At 34.7% G+C, this 20961-nt stretch overlaps 1 protein-coding gene across 5 annotated transcripts; it reads right to left on the bottom strand.

Moving 5' to 3' along the window:
* Nucleotides 1-3093: 3093 nt before the first annotated feature.
* LOC122279672 (uncharacterized protein At4g18490) lies at nucleotides 3094-10363 on the bottom strand. Of its 5 annotated transcripts, XM_043090442.1 has the most exons (15): nucleotides 10211-10363; nucleotides 8821-8913; nucleotides 8238-8364; nucleotides 7658-7843; nucleotides 6702-7511; nucleotides 6170-6349; nucleotides 5962-6099; nucleotides 5663-5800; nucleotides 4961-5134; nucleotides 4535-4709; nucleotides 4238-4305; nucleotides 4084-4123; nucleotides 3826-4002; nucleotides 3437-3547; nucleotides 3094-3343 (listed from the first exon to the last, which is right to left on the bottom strand). In XM_043090442.1, the coding sequence occupies exons 2-15, from the start codon at nucleotides 8879-8881 to the stop codon at nucleotides 3287-3289; spliced, it is 2442 nt and encodes an 813-aa protein (XP_042946376.1). In that variant the 5' UTR covers nucleotides 8882-8913; nucleotides 10211-10363; the 3' UTR covers nucleotides 3094-3286. The 5 variants fall into 5 exon arrangements, with proteins under 5 accessions (XP_042946376.1, XP_042946374.1, XP_042946375.1 ...); XM_043090440.1 differs by having other exon boundaries at nucleotides 3094-3547; XM_043090441.1 differs by having other exon boundaries at nucleotides 3094-3547; nucleotides 8821-8881; nucleotides 10211-10338.
* Between the last annotated feature and the right edge of the window lie 10598 nt (nucleotides 10364-20961).

Genomic DNA, 20961 nt, shown 5'->3' with positions numbered 1-20961 from the left:
CACTACTTATATGGCATGCACCACCTCAGCCATTCATGTAAATATAGTTTAAAATAAGAAAAATGATATTTGCAGTCTTAGGGTATACAAGCGCTATATATTATTTAAAAAAAAAAAAACAAGAGTAAATCTTGGTCTCATAAAATTATTTTTTAATAATAGGCTAGCCTTGTTTTTTTTTTCAAAGAGAGCGTACAAAGTTACACATATTGTATCTTGGTCCATCTGATCAATGCTGTACGTCGCCTAAGAGAGAAATTAGGTCTCAAGTTTTCACAATAAATTCTCCCATTTTGTGAAAGCTTCTCTTCTCGTTTGTGTAATTTGAATTCTAGGGTTAATGAGTGATTAGTCTTGTAATTCATTTTGTTTTGTAGTTCTCTGTAATAAAAAAATAATAATTAATTAATTAGTGGATTTCTGATCTTTATTTTTTGGCTCCGCCTCATGATGTACGTGTGGATCTCACGTTGAGGGATCGGAGCCAAGCAAATTTTGGTATTGTCGGGAACGACTATTTTGTGTTAAGATGAACACTGTATATCTGTATAGATCATGCTTACATTAACGGTGCTTTCGGGAAACACTTGAGAGTTTAAAGACTTTTGAAAAATGATGTACGTTAAGAGCATTGATCATCTAATATATGTGATCGAGGCTTGAGACAGCATTGTTTAGATTTTAGGGCTGATCTTAACATACATACGCGCGTCTCCTCGCAGGGAATACAAAAATTAACGAAGGCTTTATGGAAAGAGTGTTGCTAGGTGCCGCCCAACAGTTTTTATTCATTTTTACATCATTAGTTTTATGACTTCTATTTTTTAAATTTATTTTTAAGGCCAAAATGATAGAAAATCTATGTAAAATAATCGAAGATACAGGACCGAGCAGCAGCCGCAACACTTATAACGTTATTCATGATCGAAGACAAGCTCACCCGAAAATCGATTTTCTTTATTCCAATTAAGCACTCATTAATGATCTGGAATCAGGGCCCCCGGGACTCGTACGTGAAGTCCTACGCGCGCTGATCTTGTCACTTGTTCTCTTGAATGCCCACCCTTCAAGGAAAAGTTGCTGGGGATCCGCCCCCACTGCTTGTGATGTGATTGCATTTCTTCTCTGCATTTTGGGATTGAGAAGACGAGGTTCAGAAACTACTGCAAGTGAGCAAAAGACCAAAATGAGGCACACCCAGGACCTAAAATTTGCCATATATTGTCTGAAAGTTGTGGAAGAACTGGTGTGGACTGTGGAGTAGTGGAGGTTCGATCTCAAAGTCATGCCAGGCTGGTATTTATAGGAATCTCTGGTGTTTTTGTCTTCATATTCTACTTCTGGCTGTCTGGTTTGGGCTTGATTTTCATTTGAAGGACAAGAAACTAAAGTTGCAATTTACAACCAAATTGTGGTGTCCATTAGGAAAATTTATGGGCAAATTATTTGGCATTTGAATCTTCCATTTAGTTCTTCCTTTTTTGATGACCAATGGAGTCGTTCACATTGTTTATCTGCCTGCACATGCGCGCGGTGGGATCTAGTCACGATTTTAGGCCGTATCTGTTCCTTGGGAGTAGGATAAAAAAAGATGTGTATTTAACAGATTTCAATTCTATATATAAAAGATTCATTCATCATGACAAAACAAATTGAATCCCCTTTTCTTTTCTTTAACTCCAACTTTCAACTTTATCTTCTTGATCTGGGAATTAATAAGGTGGCTAAAAGATAGAGAACAAATTCCTGGATCAGGTTGCCATGGTTTGCTCGGCTCTGAATACCGAGTGTTCTGCCCTTACTATCCGTTCTGACCCTTCTCATTGTTATTATCTCACAGTATCAATAGGGACCAAATTATCGTGGTTGTAAAATGAGAAATTATTTATTGTTTTTAAAGAATAGTACCATATACAAGTTTCAAACTTTTAGACGCGCAAACTCGAATAAATCTCTCTCCATCTTTTTTAAACTACAGTAATTCTTTGGAAAGACTTGCGGTGGGCTTGCACAAGACTTCATTCTATTGATAATAAGTGTACCAAGAACTCCATTTAAGATTCAGTTAATTCCTATATAAGTTTTTGTAAGAATATGGGGTGATCACACAAAAACAGAAAGTAAAACCCCTACACCATACTTCTGCCCATGGTGATGGTTTCTAATAGGATGTATAAATTTGGAAAGCACAAAGGCAACTTTTGAGGAGTTTTTTCGGTCAAGTCACCATTGCATTTGTAAAAGGGACCATGATGACTGATGACAATTTTGTATTATTTTAATTTTTCCTATAACAAATATATAACGTATGGATGATAAGTAAAACAATTCAATTAATTTTAAAAAAATAAAACAAAAAATAATTTAAAAATATGTGAAGTATTTATTGTAGAATGATGAGTAACATCTCTCATAATTTTCTGGATCAAGACAGATTACAGGCCCTTCTTAATGGTCCTTTTCAAGATATTTGACGCGGCCAGTCACTTTGTGTGTATTTCAATCTATATTACCTGCATTTAGGGGGCTTCTAATAGGTAACAAGTTCCTAATTGTCACTATGAAATGTGGCCGTCACAGTGCACTTGCTATTTTGGATTTCTTCACTCTTTTCTTTCCGGTAAAGTACGTAGTCCCTTTTCATCTCATTAAAGGGCGCCCTTACTCTTTTTGTAGCTTAATTAGGCAGGCGAGTAGGCAACTCAAGCCTAAGCCTCGTAGAGCCGACGTTGGGTTAGAGATGGGCATCTTTTTGTCTTGCATCTCTTCTTTTATTAAACCTCTTGATGAGAAAGAGAAAAAAGGCCCAAATCTTGATCCTCAACGTCTTGCCCCCTGCCCTAAATGCAATTGAGCCTGCGGCCTAGGCCGTCTGGCTACGATGGTGGCTCCCCGGATTAAACTAAAGGAAAGTAACAAACCCCCAGAGAGAGAGAGAGGAGAGAGAGGATATATCTTGTTATATTTACATCATCATTGCCATTTTTTTTTTTTAATCGAAATGGAATTAGCTCATGCATGAGCAAGCGAGGATTCGTCTTTGAGCTAAAGAGTGACTATTTGGAACTAGAAATCGAAAACAACAAACCTAACTGGACCCATGAAATAGAACCATTGCATTGAGAGCTTTTTGCCTGAGCCTGACACTTGCATAACTCAACTGATTATTTAACATTGCCAAACGAAACTCTAAATGAAACAATCAGCTGAGTAGCAAAATTAAGGCGAGTCAGATAAAAAGAATGCATTACGCGCCTTTTACCATTCAAACTGTTGCTCCTAGTAATCACGTTTGAAGCTCCTTGGAAATCAGTCGAGCAGCAAAGTTCTGAATCTTACGGATGTTCTTAATTGTCAAGGATACGCAATTTTGATTTTCTAACAGAACATAAACCAAACTGGGGGAGAAGCAAGTTAAGACAACTTGGAAGGATATCTTCTCTTCATGGATTGGATGGTTAAGCATCAGCAAATTATTGTTGTTCACAATAGCTCGAACCAATATCTCCTTGGCTTCCTCGTGCTTTTTTTTCAGCATGTTACAAATCTACAACGTAAAAAAGTTAAACAATTAATATATAATTTCAATGGAGTCTAATTATTCTGGATTTCTTTTATTTGACATTTACTTAGGTCTCGGGCAAAAGCATTCCTCTACAATTTACACCTGCAGTCTTTTCTCAAGTGTTTCGCTTTCAGGTTTCACAGTTTTCAAGTCACTCACAAGTTTGAGCCTTCGGTAAATTTCATGGTTTGATTAGCTTTTATCATGTAAACGATATAGAAATTGCTTGATAGCTAATAAATAAATCCTGATTTACTCACATCATCAAGCTCCTTTGCATATGCCTCGGCCTTCTCAACATTTCCATCATTCTCCATAACTAAAGGGATTTCCAGTTCCATCATGTTCGCCACTCTATGACTTTCAAGTCCAGAGGTTGGGTGGTCATAAACAACATGCTTGGCAGTACTCTCTCCCTGAATCCCATGAATGCAAACCTGGATGGCATGCAAAAGAAATAGATTGCTTCATCTTCTATCTTTCTATTTGTGAGATTGACAAACTTAATTCGTATCTACCTGTTCTTCAAGAATTCTTTCTGCAGGTACTTTAAAATTGCTGCAGGTAATTTGTTATGAAGATAAGATATGTCACAAACATAATTACTAAGTTTTCAGGCCCAAGAAAGACAGTTAAAGCTAAAACAAATCGTAGTCAACATAACAACAAGACCTGCTTTCACTAGGTGACTCAGAGAGGCGTTTTAGAGGCTTTAGGGACACTGAATCTGAATTTGAACCCTGAAAAATAGCTTGTTGATAGTATCAGTGATGACATTTCACGAAAATCTTCATATAAATTACCGAAGGTCCAATTTGTATATGTTAAAGAATATAAATTATAAAAATCCATCTCTTCCCATCAGCTTAAACTTTTAAGACAAGTAGTAGTTTTACAGTATAAACAATTTTGTTATATCATTTTAAATATATCTCTATGAATTATGAGGAATGACTGTATCATATAAACCTCAAATGTTTTCCGCTTCAAGGAAAGGTTTTGAGACATTTGTTTCTCATTACTGTCAACAGCATGCTCAGTCTTCAATTCTGTATTGCTTTGTACTTCCCTGTTCTCCTCTAACTTTCCCAAGGAAGTAACTTCTCTTTTAGAATTTGATAGAACTTGTTTTGCTTCTAGAGTCCTACATGGAAGACATGAAATCATGTAAAGATGAATCATCAAGTTTTCAGAGATAGAAGCACTTAGAAAGATTTAAGGCTGATTTGAGAATACTTCACTACTATTCATTATTTTATCATTACTTTTCACTTACTTTTTATTATTTTATACTACTATTCAATACTTTTTCATTGCTTTTTCACTACTATTTACAGAGAATCTGAGATCACCTCACTATCCAAACTCAACCTTAGAGCTATATTGGCATCATACCTCGAAGTTTTCATGTGAGAAAGATCAGGCATCTTCTTGCCAGCTTTTATAGGGCAAACTTTATTTCTTTCAGCTGAAATGATCTTTGAGTTCCTCAACGACTCCATGCTTGAAACCACAAGTTTTGGATTAACTCGTGCCGGGACACTACATTCAGTTGTCTTCTCAGTTAAGCTGGATGGATTCAGAAATTCCCTTAGGGTTGAAAAGATTGAATTAAGAATATAATATTTCGCTAGCAAGTCTCATGGAAAAATTACAAGCCAAATTATGTCTGAGGAATTTATCACACTAGAATTTTGTCAGATAAAGATTAAATACTCATGAAACATCCAGAAAAACAAACCAATATATAGTAATGGGTTTCAAAGAAATTGACCAGTTCAATATAGTGAAAGATACTGAAGTATAAGTAGAACACATTCTAAAAACAGTATAATTTCTGGAGAAGTCATTATCCAAAATGACTAGAGAAACATGTGCATTAACTGAGAGGAAACTTGGTTTGAAGAGTGATGCTTTTAAATGGGGAAAGGTATAAGCATTTAAGAAAAATATGTGAATATGCACATATATGCATCCTCATTAAGTTTCATTCCTAATCAGTTTTCCCTAATTAGTGAACTTTTTGATGCTTTACCACAAAGTCAAACATATAATATGAAGGAAAGAAATTACAATCATTAAAGTATAGATGCTGACCTCAAAGTATGATGATCTTTAATATTCTTTTCGCTTCCTATCAAAACAGGTTCTCCTTCTGTTACTTCTTTATCATGTGGTTGTGAATTCTCAATCAGCTTGCCCACATTTGGTATACTATCGGAATTTAAGCCCTCCCTGTTGAAGGTTGTGAAGGACACATTGAGCCCGATAAGGGAGTCTTTTTTTTCAACTTACTTGATTTAATCCTATTTCTAGAGGGACAAAAAATTCAACATAATGCTAAAGTGCAGAAGTTTTTACTAAAAAAAATGAGCTCCCTGAAACGGAGGCCTCACCGGATTTTAATAATATTTTTAACATTCTTTTCACTTCGAAGAAAAACAGGCTGGCCTTTTGTTACTTCTCTAGCAACTGAAATTGTACCGACAGCCAATTTGCTTGCAGTCTGGGCATCATTGACATTGAAGTCGTCCCTGTTGCAGAGCATGTGACCCATTCTATCATTTGAAGAGCAACCACTGCACCTATTAGAGAATGACTCACCTTTTTTCACCAATGGGACATAGATGCATGGCCCCAACTCTTTTTCTGCCAAATGTGGGAAACTTTGTACCAGATGACTGATGCAATTGAGATCCAGTTTCCTCTGGCCTTGTATAAAACTTCGAGTGAATACTTCCTTCTTTTTCTTTTTCCAGCTTCCTTGTATTAACTACAGGTTCCCTGCGAAAAGCAAACATAACATGTACTAACATTGAACATCAAAAGAAAGATGGGGTGTCAAAGATTATCATCAGAGATTATGAACCTGATGGCCGCTACCAGAGTAGAAATTGTTCAACGAAATGCATGAAAAAAGTGAAACTCTGTGAATAGGTGCATCAGCTTATAAAACCAAAAATAGCCTCCTCATGTTTTGAGTTGCAGTTTAGTTACATGGTATGTTTTCTGATAATTGTTCAATTATAGTTAAATCCATGTAAAAATATAAAGGTTGAATCTCATGATTATCAGTTTCTAATCTTCACTGTTTGTTCAAAAAATTAACATCCATCAAGTTATTGAACTCTCTTACCCGCACAATGGGGCCAAATGAAGCCCGGAAGTCGAACTCTGGTTCTGCCAAATGCCCTTGGTGTCATGTGGGTTCTTTCTCGAGACATTTGTCAAAAAATTATCTTTCATATCTAAATCATTTTCAGCTGGTTCAGTGTCATCCATATGCTTAATTGGTGCAAGGCCATCTGACTTATTCCTTTCCCCATCATCTCTATCAGATCCAGTAATGAACACTGGACTTGAAATCTTATATGGTGACTTTTCATGATCAGATCTAACGCTACCTGTCATTTCATCAACATCAATTTGCTCTCCACTTGCAGCATTTTCTTCTTTTGCGCCCGGAGGACAAACTTTTGCATCTGCCTCTAAAGCATCAGAAATAGTATCTTGATTTGGATAATTTGCACGTACAGATTGGATTGGTAAATCAGGTTTGACCTGCTGAGGATAAGGATCTGCAAATGTTGACTTCTTAGACAAGCAGTTTTCTTGATCAGTGTCTTCTGTACTCCTAAGTATTGTTTGCAACGTAGAAGTTCCTAGCCCATGTGACACAGGCAAATTTTCAAAAGCTGGATGATCATTACTAGAATTAAGATCCCCTTGAACAACTATTGAGGTCTCAACCTTTGAAGTGACCACACTCTTGCAAGCTGGAAGTTTCATGCTTAAGCTATCATCACATGCAGCATTATCTTCACTCAGTTTCAATTTAGAATCTTGACACTGACTTAGCTCTGAAGCAACTCCTTTTCTTTCTGACATCTTTTGAGTATTCTTATCTTCTTTCAGTATGTTCGACTCAAAATTGAAACCACCCAACCTAAATTGAAACAAGATATGAATGGTAAGCAATTCTGAAATTCAAATTAGAAGTTCACTCGTATTCCTGATCTAGAATCCAGACACAGAAAAAAACTAGGCCAGAATAAAGAGGGCTAAAATGTCTTGAAAGATATATCCACTTACTCATTAAAATCAAAACAGAAATCAAAGCCTTTTTTTCCTTGAATATTTCCACTGGTAGATTCTGCTTCAGAGCTTTCTTTGGGTTTTGCAGTTTTTTTGGGTGGGCATGAGAAATCAAGGTCTGAAATGTCCACTTTGAATGATGACAACTTGTCAAAATCACCATCCAGATTGAAATCCATATCCCTGAAGTATATAAAGAAAAAATGCTTATAAGTATTATGCAGCAGTTACAGCCTTGAACTATTATCATTAATTTATTTATGGGTTTAAGGAACAAGTACATTAGTCTCCAGAAGTCTATCGCTAGTTGAAAAATAATTTGCTACACATAAAACACTAAAGTCAGCATATACACTAAGGGCGGACGTGCATGATAGTGCACATGAAACCTAAGAAAGCAGAAGTCATGAGAAGATACTGTCAACAAAACTTGGAAGAGTTCAAATATAAATTAAGATTCAGGAACAAAATCAATGCTTATCAAACAAATAGGGTTATACAGCAAATATATCAGCATTAGACTTGATATTTTACTCCTTGACCAATTGCAATAACTTAAAGTTTTTGCACTACTCACAAATTCTCAAAGTTGAATGTCTTTTTTTTGCCTTTGGCCACGGTATCAAAGCTAAAATCCATAGCATCATCTTCTGTCACTGACATTGATTTCCAGGAGGTGAGGAACTCCTTTCCTATTTCCTCATCTGTTTATAGAGGAGCATAGGACTTCATTGAGTTATTCATGCCAATATAATTAAAAAAGAAAAGAAAAAGAAAAAAAAAACTACTGGTGTGTTGAAGTGAAACACTTAACAAATCTGAGGACTTGAGTAACCAAGATACAGGATTGGTCACTTCGATTATGGTCTTCTAGTACTCTTTAGTACCATAAATCCTGTTTATGCTTACCTAGATTTTCGAGCCTACTCTGAAAACATTTTATGACACTTTCTTAGCCACTGGAACCCTCTACATGCTATATTATGTCTAAACAGTGCCAACTATCTTTAAACCTGTTAATTCATTGCAAAGAGAAGATATGCACAGAATGGAACTCTTACTTTTTAAGTTTCCTATGCTAGTATAGATGGACAAGGGACTAGAATTGTTTAAGTTGAAAATCTCCATATATATTGTGAGTGAAGGGCAGTGAAGAATACCTAGCAGTGAACTCTTCTCTTTTGAATCAATGGAGGACATTCCCTTCTGTGCTTCTGCCATCTGAAAAGATAGGTAAATCTTATGACCGACTTCTGCAAACCACGGGAAACTGTCATATATGCATTCCAATTGGAAAGAGGCACTTTGAATGAAGAACTACAGTACCGTCTGACCTAACTAACAGTTCTAAAATAATAAGAGGACCAAAGATGAGAGATTAATATCATAAAACCGTAATAAATTTCATCTATATTTAAGATTCCGCAACAAACCTTCCCACACTTCAATAAAAGAAATATTACCTGGAAACAAAAACGAAGCAACAAGCTATCCTAAAGTAATTAGCGGGACAAAAAATCTTCAATACATAGAAGGGCAGAAAATCATTACGAAAAAGCTGGCACATAGAAGAAATCTTAATTCTAATCATCATTTTTTGTCTTATCTATTGGAATTATACCAGAAGCTCAAAAACGAGAAAGATGAGGTTCTATGCCAATAAAGATATAGTTCAACGAGTTCACAAATTTAAAGACGTAGAAACCAAACCATCCTCAGAACAAACAAAATGGATTCACTATTGTCCACATTTCATTCTCAAAGCATTCCTGTGAAATAATTTGAACGTTATGCAACACTTCTAGATTTTCCTTAAGATTTGTGAAGTAGAAAAAATGAATTGAAAGGAATCAAATCCAAACTGTGATGCTTTATCCATCGGCCACTTAGAGTACGACGAGTTCCCAAAATGACCAATGAATCAATTTTATTTTAAACCAACAAGAAATATAATTGAAAATTACAAAGAATTTTAAGGATCTGGCCTGATGTTAATCATGTTTTCAAAGTGAAATGTGAAAGATAATTCACGACGGAAAAAAAAAAAAATCTAATGTTTAAGCAGTGGAGTTAGTTTCCAGAGAAGTTTTGATTCGAAGGAACCGGAGTGACACTGAAAGGCTGTAATGAACTGTTATTTACGAATGAAATAGATTTCACCACAGAATACTTAACGACAAATTCGTTGAATAAAAGGAGAATAACCTAAAACAACCAGACTTGAATCTATTGCCAAAATTTCACGATATTGCGCCAATAGAAGTATGAATTTCAAAATCACTTTCGTTCACAACTCTAATCGATCTGTGAACTCACCAGAAGTTAAGTGAAACATATCAATAGAACTAAACGAACGGCAACAAATTCAATTTTCGATTTTCTCATATCAGAATAATAGCGCATCACTTATAAATCGAAAAAGCCTAGGTAATAAACTACAAGATATGGAATCTAGTATTACGCCAGTTATATCCGTAGCTTCCGCATTCACACAGAGAGAGAGAGAGAGAGAGAGAGAGAGAGAGAGAGAGAGAGAGAGAGAGGCAGTGCCTGGTTTTTCCGTGGGAGAAAATGAGAACGATCTCTGTTTGAGTCGAAGGAAAATGTGCAATGGGAGCTTTTAGGCAGAGAAGGACTGAAAGCTTCGGTACGAATGAGCTGTGTGTTTATAGTTTTGAAGTTCGAGGCGGGGATTTGTTTATGTATTTATTTATGGAAAAGAAAAAGTCTGGATTCAGTCGGCTAGGGTAAGCGCCGGGTAAGTACAGCTGATGTGGCAAAAAAATTAGAATTTGTACGTAAAGAATGCGAACTATCCTTCCCTCCCTCAGTTTCTATCTTCCTCTTTGCCGAGTTTCCATACCTCCCTCTCTCGAAGCCCAAGTCCACTCGAAGCGCCTCCCTCCCTTGAAACTGCCACCCATCCTCTCTCAGTGTCAGGATGAGCCCACATGGAGCCGACTTGAAAACTTTCTTCCCTCAGTTTTGTCTCCCACTGAAGCCTCCCTCCCTTCATCTTCATCTTCTTCTTCCCACGAAGCCTCCCTTTTTGGTCGCCATTAACCCTTCCTCAAGTATAGATCTCGAACCCTAACCCTAGCCCGCCCCTTCCCCTTCATCCCGAAACCCTAACCCTAGAAGAAGGTGATCAAGGACTGGCAATTGAAGGCAATCATTTTTTCAAAGTGAAAAAAAAAATTGATTTTTCATATATCTTACATTTATTTGTTTGGTATTTTATAATTGTAAATTGCTTAATTTAGAATCTATTTCCTTTCAAATGCTTAATTTAGAAGCATTTGGTTGGGTACATAGTTTCTTGGTTGCTTGAATTGTAATGGAAAACTACGGAGTGATCGTAGAATCAATTACAGAGAAAACAAATCAAAACATACAGGTTCTGCATTCAGCAAGGCTTCCTTCTAAGCCTTCACCCCCAAAAGACCAAGGTAACTAGATGAAATAAATTTCATTCTACCTAGGTTTGTTGAGATAGATATTGTAGAAAGTATTATCAATTGATGTTACTTGGTGGAACTTCATTGATTGAAGGTACTAACATTTGCATATTAAAGCAAAAAGGGAACTATGATGGACCGATGGTTAGGGACATGTTTACACAGATTCAGTAAACATGTTTCTGTAAACATAGAAATATGTTTATAAACAATTTCAATGATTTTACTTTACACAAATTTAAATTTCTGTGATGGTTAGGGACACTATACGGTTGACTTTGGATTGCACATAAAATGGTACTGCTGATATATTCCTAACACCGTGCTCTTCATGCTCAAGTGTTTGCTATTATTAACCATTGTAAGCTAGTCTCCCATTGGCATTCTTAGTTTTAATTTGATAGATTCAGTTTAATGTGTTGATTTTTTATACCTCTTGGAGAGGCTATGCCAAAGTTTGTGAAGATGCAAAGGTTACATTTTCTTTCCTTTTTATTTTGAATCTAACAAATTCACTTATCTTTCTTACTTTTTTGGAAAAACCAAGTAGGATCATATAGTGTTACCTCAATCATCTTACTACTGCAGAGAAGATGAAAATATAGAGTTGAATCTGGACAGTGAGTATGGGAAGCCTCTATTTGAGAAAGCAAACCAAGAAAGACAATCTTTTTGTTTTTGCACAAACTTTCTGTTCATTTATTCCAATTTTATTTGGGATAGACCTTTTCATTTATAATTCTTATATTGCATACATATGCATGATAGTGTGGTGCCTATACATATTAAATCTTTAAATTGATATTGTATTTTTGTATTATTGTGATTTATCCCTTAAATATATTTAGGTGAAAAAATATTGTACTTTGAACCTGAAGTTGGCAGTATCTATATTTGGAATTGAATATTCTTGTTTGATAACTGATTGATTGTTGGTTTGTTTGTCTCAGGAGACACATTCATGTGGAACAAAAGAGTAGATTGTGAGCTTGTCACAGGTTCTAGAAGGAAGAACCAAGAAAGAAAGTGCAAGAATGTAAATGATTTGAGACTAGTGTTAGAAGTTAGTTGCTATTTGTGTCTAAGTTGTTTGATATATGTTGGTGATGTTACAACTTAGTCTGAATGTGTAGTTTAAGTTGGTCAGAATTTTTGGCGTGTTAGTGGAACAAATTCAGACATATGTGCCACTAGTGGTTAAAGCAATTGCTTTAGCCATTAATGTAAGATTATTATTATGGCATATCATGTGTTGTTTAATTTAAGTTAAACCTCCTATTTGCAATTGTAGTTTTGACCCGTCTCTTGCAAATAATTGCTCAACAAAGTGGTTATTCCAGGCTCCAGCACGTCCACAATACACCTTATTGCAATCACAAAGCATTTAGATAAAATACCAAAAGTCAAAAAATGACATTTTCATTACTTAGACCTGTATTCCAACTTAAGGATAAGAGTACCACTCAGAGTTCTTCAAGAAAAAAATAATGGATACAAAACTTGGGGACTAACTCCAGCATAACTAAATGTACCTATATGTTTTGATCATACAAAACCATAGGACTCTTTAACATTTTATCTTAGTGCCAAACGGCACAAACTATAATAAGAGATACTAATTAACAGTACATGGGTTTTCTTCCCCTTTTCCCATGCTAACAAACTGCATCCCAATAAATTGTACAACAACCATTTTTATATGGTTTAATAAATGTTACAAAGATAAGCACACATCAGGTATAAACACACTAGGATTACAAAGATAAGCCTACATAATATGATCCTTCTCTAATTCTAAAATGGAAGAAATTAAAAGAGTAAGCTCCAACTCATTTAGTATGTATCTGCATGAAGAAACCAAAAGTTAGTGAGCTGTCGAGCAGATTGAGATCCAAATGGGTGCTAAATGAATGGGAAAAAACCTCTGTTTTTAGGGGCCAAAACCTAGCTAAGTTGCAAGAAATTGACAATTTTAAATTCTTGAAAGAAAGAACACCCAGCAATGATTACTCTAAAGGTTTCTTCCCACAAATAATTAGCCAAAACAGGTGTTGCCATGATTTCTTCTTCCAAGCATTCAACAAACTGGGTTTGAAGGGGCTGGGCATGATCATTTGCATATATGAAGAATAATATCTACAGATTTTTCTTTTGTTTTTCTCGGGCAAACATTGAATCTATATTCATGCATTCAATATTCAACATATACAATGTTTCAAGAGAAGCAAAGCACGGTTTTGGGTTCAAAATAATGGTTAGTCCCAACAATAAAGAATCATCCATGAAGCATGAAATTTTATGCATGCTGAAGCCAAAAACATGATTTAAGATTTCAGTTTACATATGTATATATGTATATATAGGTCATTTGTATAAAGTATGAGCTGATGATCACTAGATTATATATGCATGTTTATTGAGTATATATGAACTAGCTATATAGCTTGTCATGGTTAACCAAATTAATTGGATACTTCTATATATTCTATAATTTTACTGGGTTTGAAGGGGCCGGGCACGATCATTTGAATAAAGAATAATATTTACAGATTTTTCTTTTGTTTTTCTAAGGCAAACATTGAATCTATATTCATGCATTTAATATTCAACATGCACAATGCTTCAAACCTTCCCCAGTTTAAACAATACCTTACAACATGAGAACAACACAAACATTCATCAAAAAACAATTGTGAGAAACCGAAACCCATTTTTAGACATGTTGGAATCTGCATTTGCTTATGTTGCTAAGACTTAGGAATTTCTTTAACCATTCGTGCAGGCTGAACTCAGTGGCATGTGGAGAGCTTCAAAAATAGCTTGAAAATAGAGCTTCAAAACATAGCTTCACACATCCAATACATTCAAAACACAATCCAAACGGTGATTTCTTACCACACGGTGAAGAAGAAGACCCACACGGTAAAGTTGAAGACCCACACGGTAACGTATTGTGAAGAAGAATATGAAGACACACACGGTGATTTCTTACCAGTTTGCTTCCAAACGACGACGCCGTAGACTGCGATGCAAAGATCTAGTTTTTTCCACTTTGTTTCAACAATCAAAGCACAATGTGAAGTAAGAAGAAATAAAATCCAGTTTTTTTCACTTTTCCACACAGCTCGTAATGGTATTTTGTTTCTTCGTGAAGTAGAAACTTGAAGAAGAAGCTAATATTTCATCTTTCCCGCATTTCTGCCGAGTTTTTTTTTTAATTCATTTTTATAACGGCTGACGTGGCAATCAGCTGACTGCCCAACGTTTGCAAGTGTCAACTGCCCCTAGCAGAAGTGTATTGAAAAACACCATTCCCGCCTACAAAAGTCATCGGCAAAACCATCAATTGCATTGATTTTTTAAAGTAATAATTAAGGAATTATTTTTAAATAAATTTGTAATTTTTTTATATATTTTTAAAAAATATTTAAAATGTTTAGAAAAATTTATTATTGTTATAAACTAAAAGAGAAATTCTCTTGCAAGAGAGAAAATATTGCAAGAGAAAGAGTTGTTATTCAAATACAAAACTTGATGATATACAAGTGAATAAAACCCATATATATAGGAGTACAAGGAGTAGGTATGGTTCAATAGTCTTAATTGTAGGCTAAAGATAGGTCTTAATTGATGGCTTCAATGGTCTTAATTAATGGTTTCAATGGTCTTAATTAATGGCTTCAATGGTCTTCATTAATGGCTATGTATGGCCATACAAATAAGTTCATACATAACACTCCCCCTTTGGATGACCATACATAAAGAATATGCCTCGTTAAAACCTTGCCAAGGAAAAATCCAGTGGGAAAAAACCAATGACAAAGGAAAGAGAGTACAATATTAATGTATATCGCCAAGTGCTTTAAGATTGTCTCATTAAAACCTTGCAAAGGAAAACCCAGTGGGATAAAACCTTAGCGAAAAAAAAAGAGTACAATCAGTAAAAGTCTTCAAGACATTACTTCCCCTGAAAAGTGCATGATAACAGGTCTTCAAGTCTCTGCATTCCAATATTCTACACAATCTTCTTAAATGTTGCAGTTGGTAATGCTTTTGTGAATAAATCTGCCAGATTATCACTTGATCGTGTCTGCTTGACGTTAATTTCACCTTTCTTCTGAAGTTCATGAGTATAAAAGAATTTAGGTGAAATATATTTGATTCTATCACCTTTGATATATCCTCCTCTAATTTGAGTAATACAACCAACATTATTTTCGTATAAAATTATTGGACTATCATTAATCACTGGAAGACCACACTTTTCTTGAATATGTTGGATCACTGATCTTAGCCAAATGCATTCTCGACTTGCCTCATGAATTGCAATGATCTATGAGTGATTTGAAGAGGTAGCAGATAGTGTTTGCTTGACAAATCTCCATGATATAGCAAAATTTCCATAAGTAAATACATATCCAGTTTGAGATCTACCTCTGTGTGAATCTGAAAGATAACCTGCATCCATATATCCAACTAATTGTGGATTTGAATCATGTTGATAAAATAATCCCATATCAACCATACCTCAGAGGTATCGAAGGACATGTTTAATGTCATTTCAATGTCTTCGAGTTGATGCGGAACTATATCTTGCAAGTAAATTAATTGAAAATACAATATCAGGCTGAGTGCAATTTGCAAGATACATTAAGGCTCCAATTGCACTGAGATAAGGTATTTCAGGATCAAGAATTTCTTCATTGTCTTCACAAGGACGAAATGGATCCTTCTGCACATCAAGTAATTGAACAACCATTGGAGTACTCAGGGGATGAGTTTTGTCCATGTAAAAGTGTTTCAAGACTTTCTCTGTATAATTTGACTGATGAATGAGAATTCCATTTTGCAAATGCTCGAGCTGCAGGCCGAGACAAAATTTCGTTTTGCCAAGATCCTTCATTTCAAATTCATTCTTTAAATATGTAGCGGTTCTTCTGATCTCTTCAGGAGTTCCAACAAGATTTAGATCATCAACATAAACCGCAATAATAACAAATCCGGAGTCTGATTTCTTTATAAAACACATGGGCATATTGGATTATTCTCAAATCCTTTTTTCAATAGATATTCGCTTAGGCATTTATACCACATGTGTTCGGATTGCTTTAACTCATATAAAGATCTTTGAAATTTAATAGAATACATATTTCTGGATGTACTCAGATTAGAAGTTTCAGGCATTTTTTATCCTTTAAGGATTTTCATATATATATATATATCATGATCTAATGATCTATATAAATATGCAGTGACCACATCCATCAACTGCATATCCAATCTTTTTGTAACTACCAAACTAATAAAAAATCTAAATGTGATTGCATCTATAACAGGAGAGTATGTTTCCTCATAATCAATCCCCGGTTTCTGCAGGAAACCTTGTGGAACAAATCGTACTTTATATCGCACAATTTCATTGTTTTCATTACGTTTACGTATAAATACTCATTTATATCCAACAGGCATTACACCCTTTGGTGTTTGTACAATTGGTCCAAAGACCTCTCACTTTGCTAGCGAGTTTAATTCAACTTCAATAGCTGATTTCCATTTTGGCCAGTCATTTCTACGTCGACATTCTTCGACAGTTCTTAACTCAATTTTTTCATTACTTCTGGTAATGTCAAGGGCCATTTTATATGAAAATATGTTGTTGACAACAGTTTTATTTCTATTCAAAATTTCTCCAGTACTCATGAAATGTATCGAGATCTCGTTATTTTCAGATATCTGTCTCTCTTCAAGGGAAGACATTTCATTAAATACCTCTTCAAGAGGTTCTTTTTCAGGAGATTTAGTCTCTTCAGGAGCATCAATTACTCTTATGGCCTGTGTTGGTATGGACTCTTCAGGAGTACCAAATTCATTTTGTATTTTTCTCTTCTGAGAAATTTTTTCTTTAGCACCAATAGACCGTCTACGCTTCAGGCGTATCTTAGACTCACCTATTGCTGTTTTAGCAATTTGTCCTTCAGGAACTGCAATTCTTGCTGGAACATTAACAGTAGGAATATATGATTTTACCACACCTTTAATGTCAGTAAATACATCGGGTAATTGATTTGCAATACTTTACAAATGAATAATCTTTTGAATATCTAATTTACATTCATTTGTACGAGGATCAAATTGGAAAAGTGCTTTATTTTTTCAAGTAATTTCTTGTCGTACTTCAGGCACCGACTTTTCATTACCAAATGTTGAAAAAATGGATTCGTCAAAATGACAATCCTCAAAACGTGCCTTAAACATATCCCCTGTAAAAGACTCAAGGTATCTAATAATAGATAGAGAATCAAACCCAACATATATCCCAAGTCTGCGTTGAGGGCCCATCTTTGTACATTGTGGAGGTGCAATTGGAACATATACCGTACATCTAAAAATACGAAAATGAGAAATATTTGGTTGCTGACCAAATGCAAGTTGTAATGGTGAATATTTGTGATATGCTGATGGCCTAACTCGAATCAACAATGCTGCATGAAGTATAGAATGTCCCCAGGCAGAAATAGGAAGTTTTGATTTTATGAGTAAAGGTCTAGCGATTAGCTGAAACCTTTTTATTAATGATTCAGCTAAACCATTTTGAGTGTGTGTGTGAGCAACTAGATGTTCAACATCTATTCCTATTGACATGCAATAGTTATCAAAAGCTTGAGATGTAAATTCACCTGCATTATCCAATTGAATAGTTTTAATTGGATAGTCAGAGAATTGTGCTCGTAGTTTAATTATTTGGGCAAAAAGTTTAGCAAATGCAATATTTCTAGTGAAAAGTAGACAAACATTTGACCATCGATTTGATGCATCAATTAAAACCATAAAGTATCTTAACGGTCCACTTGATGGTTGAATAGGCCCACATATATCCCCATGAATCATTTGTAAAAATGATGGAGATTCAAAAACAAATTTTGAGATAGATGGTTTGATAATCAATTTACCCTGAGAACATGCAGAGCATTGATATTCATTGGGTAAAATAATCTTCTAATTCTTTAGAGGATGCCCATACGAATTATCAATTATTCGTCTCATCATTATTGATCCCGGATGTCCAAGACGATCATGCCAAGCCATAAATACTTTGGGGTCAATGCACTTCTGGTGCATGTGATTCGATTGTTCTCATTTCTGTATAATACAATCCAGATGAGAGGGCAGACAATTTTTCTAATACGAGCTTTTGGCTCGAAATTGTTTTAGTAATGAAAAGATGTTCTTTATTGTCTTCGTTAGTGGTTTCAATATGACAACCATTACGACGTATATCTTTAAAACTCAGTAAATTTCTTCTGGATTGTGAAGAAAATAGAGTATCATCAATACAAAATTTGGTGCCATTAGGCAACACAATATAAGCTCTTCCGGAGCCTTCAATTAGATTCGATGAACCAGAAATGGTATGAACATAGGCTTTACTCAATGTTAGATTTTGAAAATATTTTTTATCCTTAAGAATTGTGTGAGTTGTAGCATTGTCAGCCAGACATACATGTCTATTATTCATCTCAGAGATAAAAAATTTATCAGTAAGACTCATGATTCTACAAAATATATAAAACTTTCATTACTACAAAACATTGCAAAATATATATAAAAGAATATTTTATGATAAGATAAAGGAAATACATTAATTAAAAAGGAACACTTCCATCACCAATCAAATTATCAACTCTACCACTAGAATCCTCAAAGAAATCAGAAACATCAAGACTTGTAATATCTTCTCCATCTATAAATACTAAAGCATATGATGGTTCAGCAAAATTTGTATCAAACTTTTTTATTTTTTCTTTTATAGAAGCTTGGTATAGTCAACCAAGTGTTTAGCTGTACGACAGGTACGAGACCAATGTCCAGTCATATCACATCTATGGCATCCATTTTCATCTTTCTTTAAAAATTTGTTTTGAGGACCTTTGCCCTTCTCTGAGTTGAACCACTTCTGGTGGTACGGTGTATATCTATTATTATCCCTTTTAGTGTGGTCACTTTTAAGATTTCCACTTCTATAGTTTTTCCTACCACGTTCACGCCCTCGGTTTCTTTGAAAAGATGCACCATTCACTTCTGGGAATGATGTAAATCTAGTACCATTCACTTCAGAAAATGATATAGAACCAGTAGGACGTGACTGATGATTTCTTAACAAAAGCTCATTATTTTGCTCAGCTAATAGAAGACAAGATATAAGTTCAGAATATTTTTTGAACTTTTGCTCTCGATACTTTTGCTGCAGGAGCACATTCGATGCATGAGAAGTAGTATATGTCTTCTCTAACAAGTCATCATTAGTGACTTTTTCACCACATAATTTCAATAGTGAGCTAATTTTAAAGAGTGCAGAGTTATACTCACTAACACTCTTGAAGTCTTGCAATCTCAGGTGCATCCAATCATGACGAGCTTTTAGGAGGATTACAGTTTTTTGGTGTTCATATCTATCCCTTAAATCATTCCACAAAATAAGTGGATCTTTCACCATTAGATACTCAGTTTTTAATTTTTCATGAAGATGGTGTCAAAGGAAAATCATTGCCTTAGCATGGTCTTGCAGGGACTCTTGATTTCATTCTTTAATTGTATCTCCTAGGTTCATCGCATCCAGATGGATCTCAACATCAAGGATTCAAGATAAATAATTTTTTCCAGAAATGTCAAGAGCAACGAATTCTAATTTTGTAAGATTTGACATTTTTTGGAGTAGAAGACTACTAGTTTCAAAATCTTCAGAACCTTCGTGTTGATAACATGTTATAAAACTAAAAGAGAAATGATATTGCACGAGAAAGAGTTGTTATTCAAATGCAAAACTTGATTATATACAAGTGAATGAAACCCATATATATAGGAGTACAAAGGAGTGAAACCCATATATATATAAGAGTACAAAGGAGTAGGTATGGTTCAATGGTCTTAATTGTAGGCTAAAGATAGGTTTTAATTGATGGCTTCAATGATCTTAATTAATGGCTTTAATGGTCTTCATTAATGGCTTCAATGGTTTTCATTAATGGTTATGTATGACCATACATATAAGTTCATACATAACAGTCGTGAGGATTCTCTCTGAGTATAACATCACCTTTTTAAAATTACAATTTTATAATACCATCCTTTTGGGGTAGGTAGTAGGACCCCATACCACACCGTCCTGCCCCCGTACGCTAGATGCCGGTCGTTAGGCTACTTATCTTGCATCTGGCCCCCTAGTAGGGGCGAGCACAGGTAGGGCCCAATCCCACCCTACATTTCTCCCGCCTCGCCTCTATTTGTATGAATAATATTGATATAAATATATATATATATATATATATATATAAATATATACTTATATTTTATAAATTGTGTATATATAAATATATATTATAATTGAAAAATTCTAAATATAAGTTTCCGCACCACACTACACTTTTTTTATGCTTTTTTTATTTATCAAATGTTTAGTATATGAATAATGAATAAAATAATTTAATTAGTGTAAAAAAAATAAATTCAAAAAAATTTTAAAAAATAAAAAAATTGTATAACATAGCGTGTGTGGACTTATAAGTAAAAAGGACGGTGCTATAGGCACCGTTGGTGGCCACCGTTAGGCAAAGACAAATTTTTTTTTAGTATTTTTTAAATCATTTTTTAATATTTTTAGACATTTTAAAAAATTATAATAATATTAAAAAAATTAATTATTAAAAAAAATTAAAAAAAAAAAAATACCAGCGGTGACCCTATTATTTTTCATGTAAAAAAGCTCCTTACAATCTGTTAGATTTTTTCACACTCAGCGTTAAGACTTGTTCACATTGAAGAGGCAACGACAGGAGATGCGGTTCC

Source organism: Carya illinoinensis, chromosome 10, assembly GCF_018687715.1.
Source record: "Carya illinoinensis cultivar Pawnee chromosome 10, C.illinoinensisPawnee_v1, whole genome shotgun sequence".
In the NCBI taxonomy this organism is placed as follows: domain Eukaryota; kingdom Viridiplantae; phylum Streptophyta; class Magnoliopsida; order Fagales; family Juglandaceae; genus Carya; species Carya illinoinensis.
The sequence above is the reverse complement of the archived record's forward strand: the minus strand, read 5'-3'. Positions and strand labels throughout refer to the sequence as shown.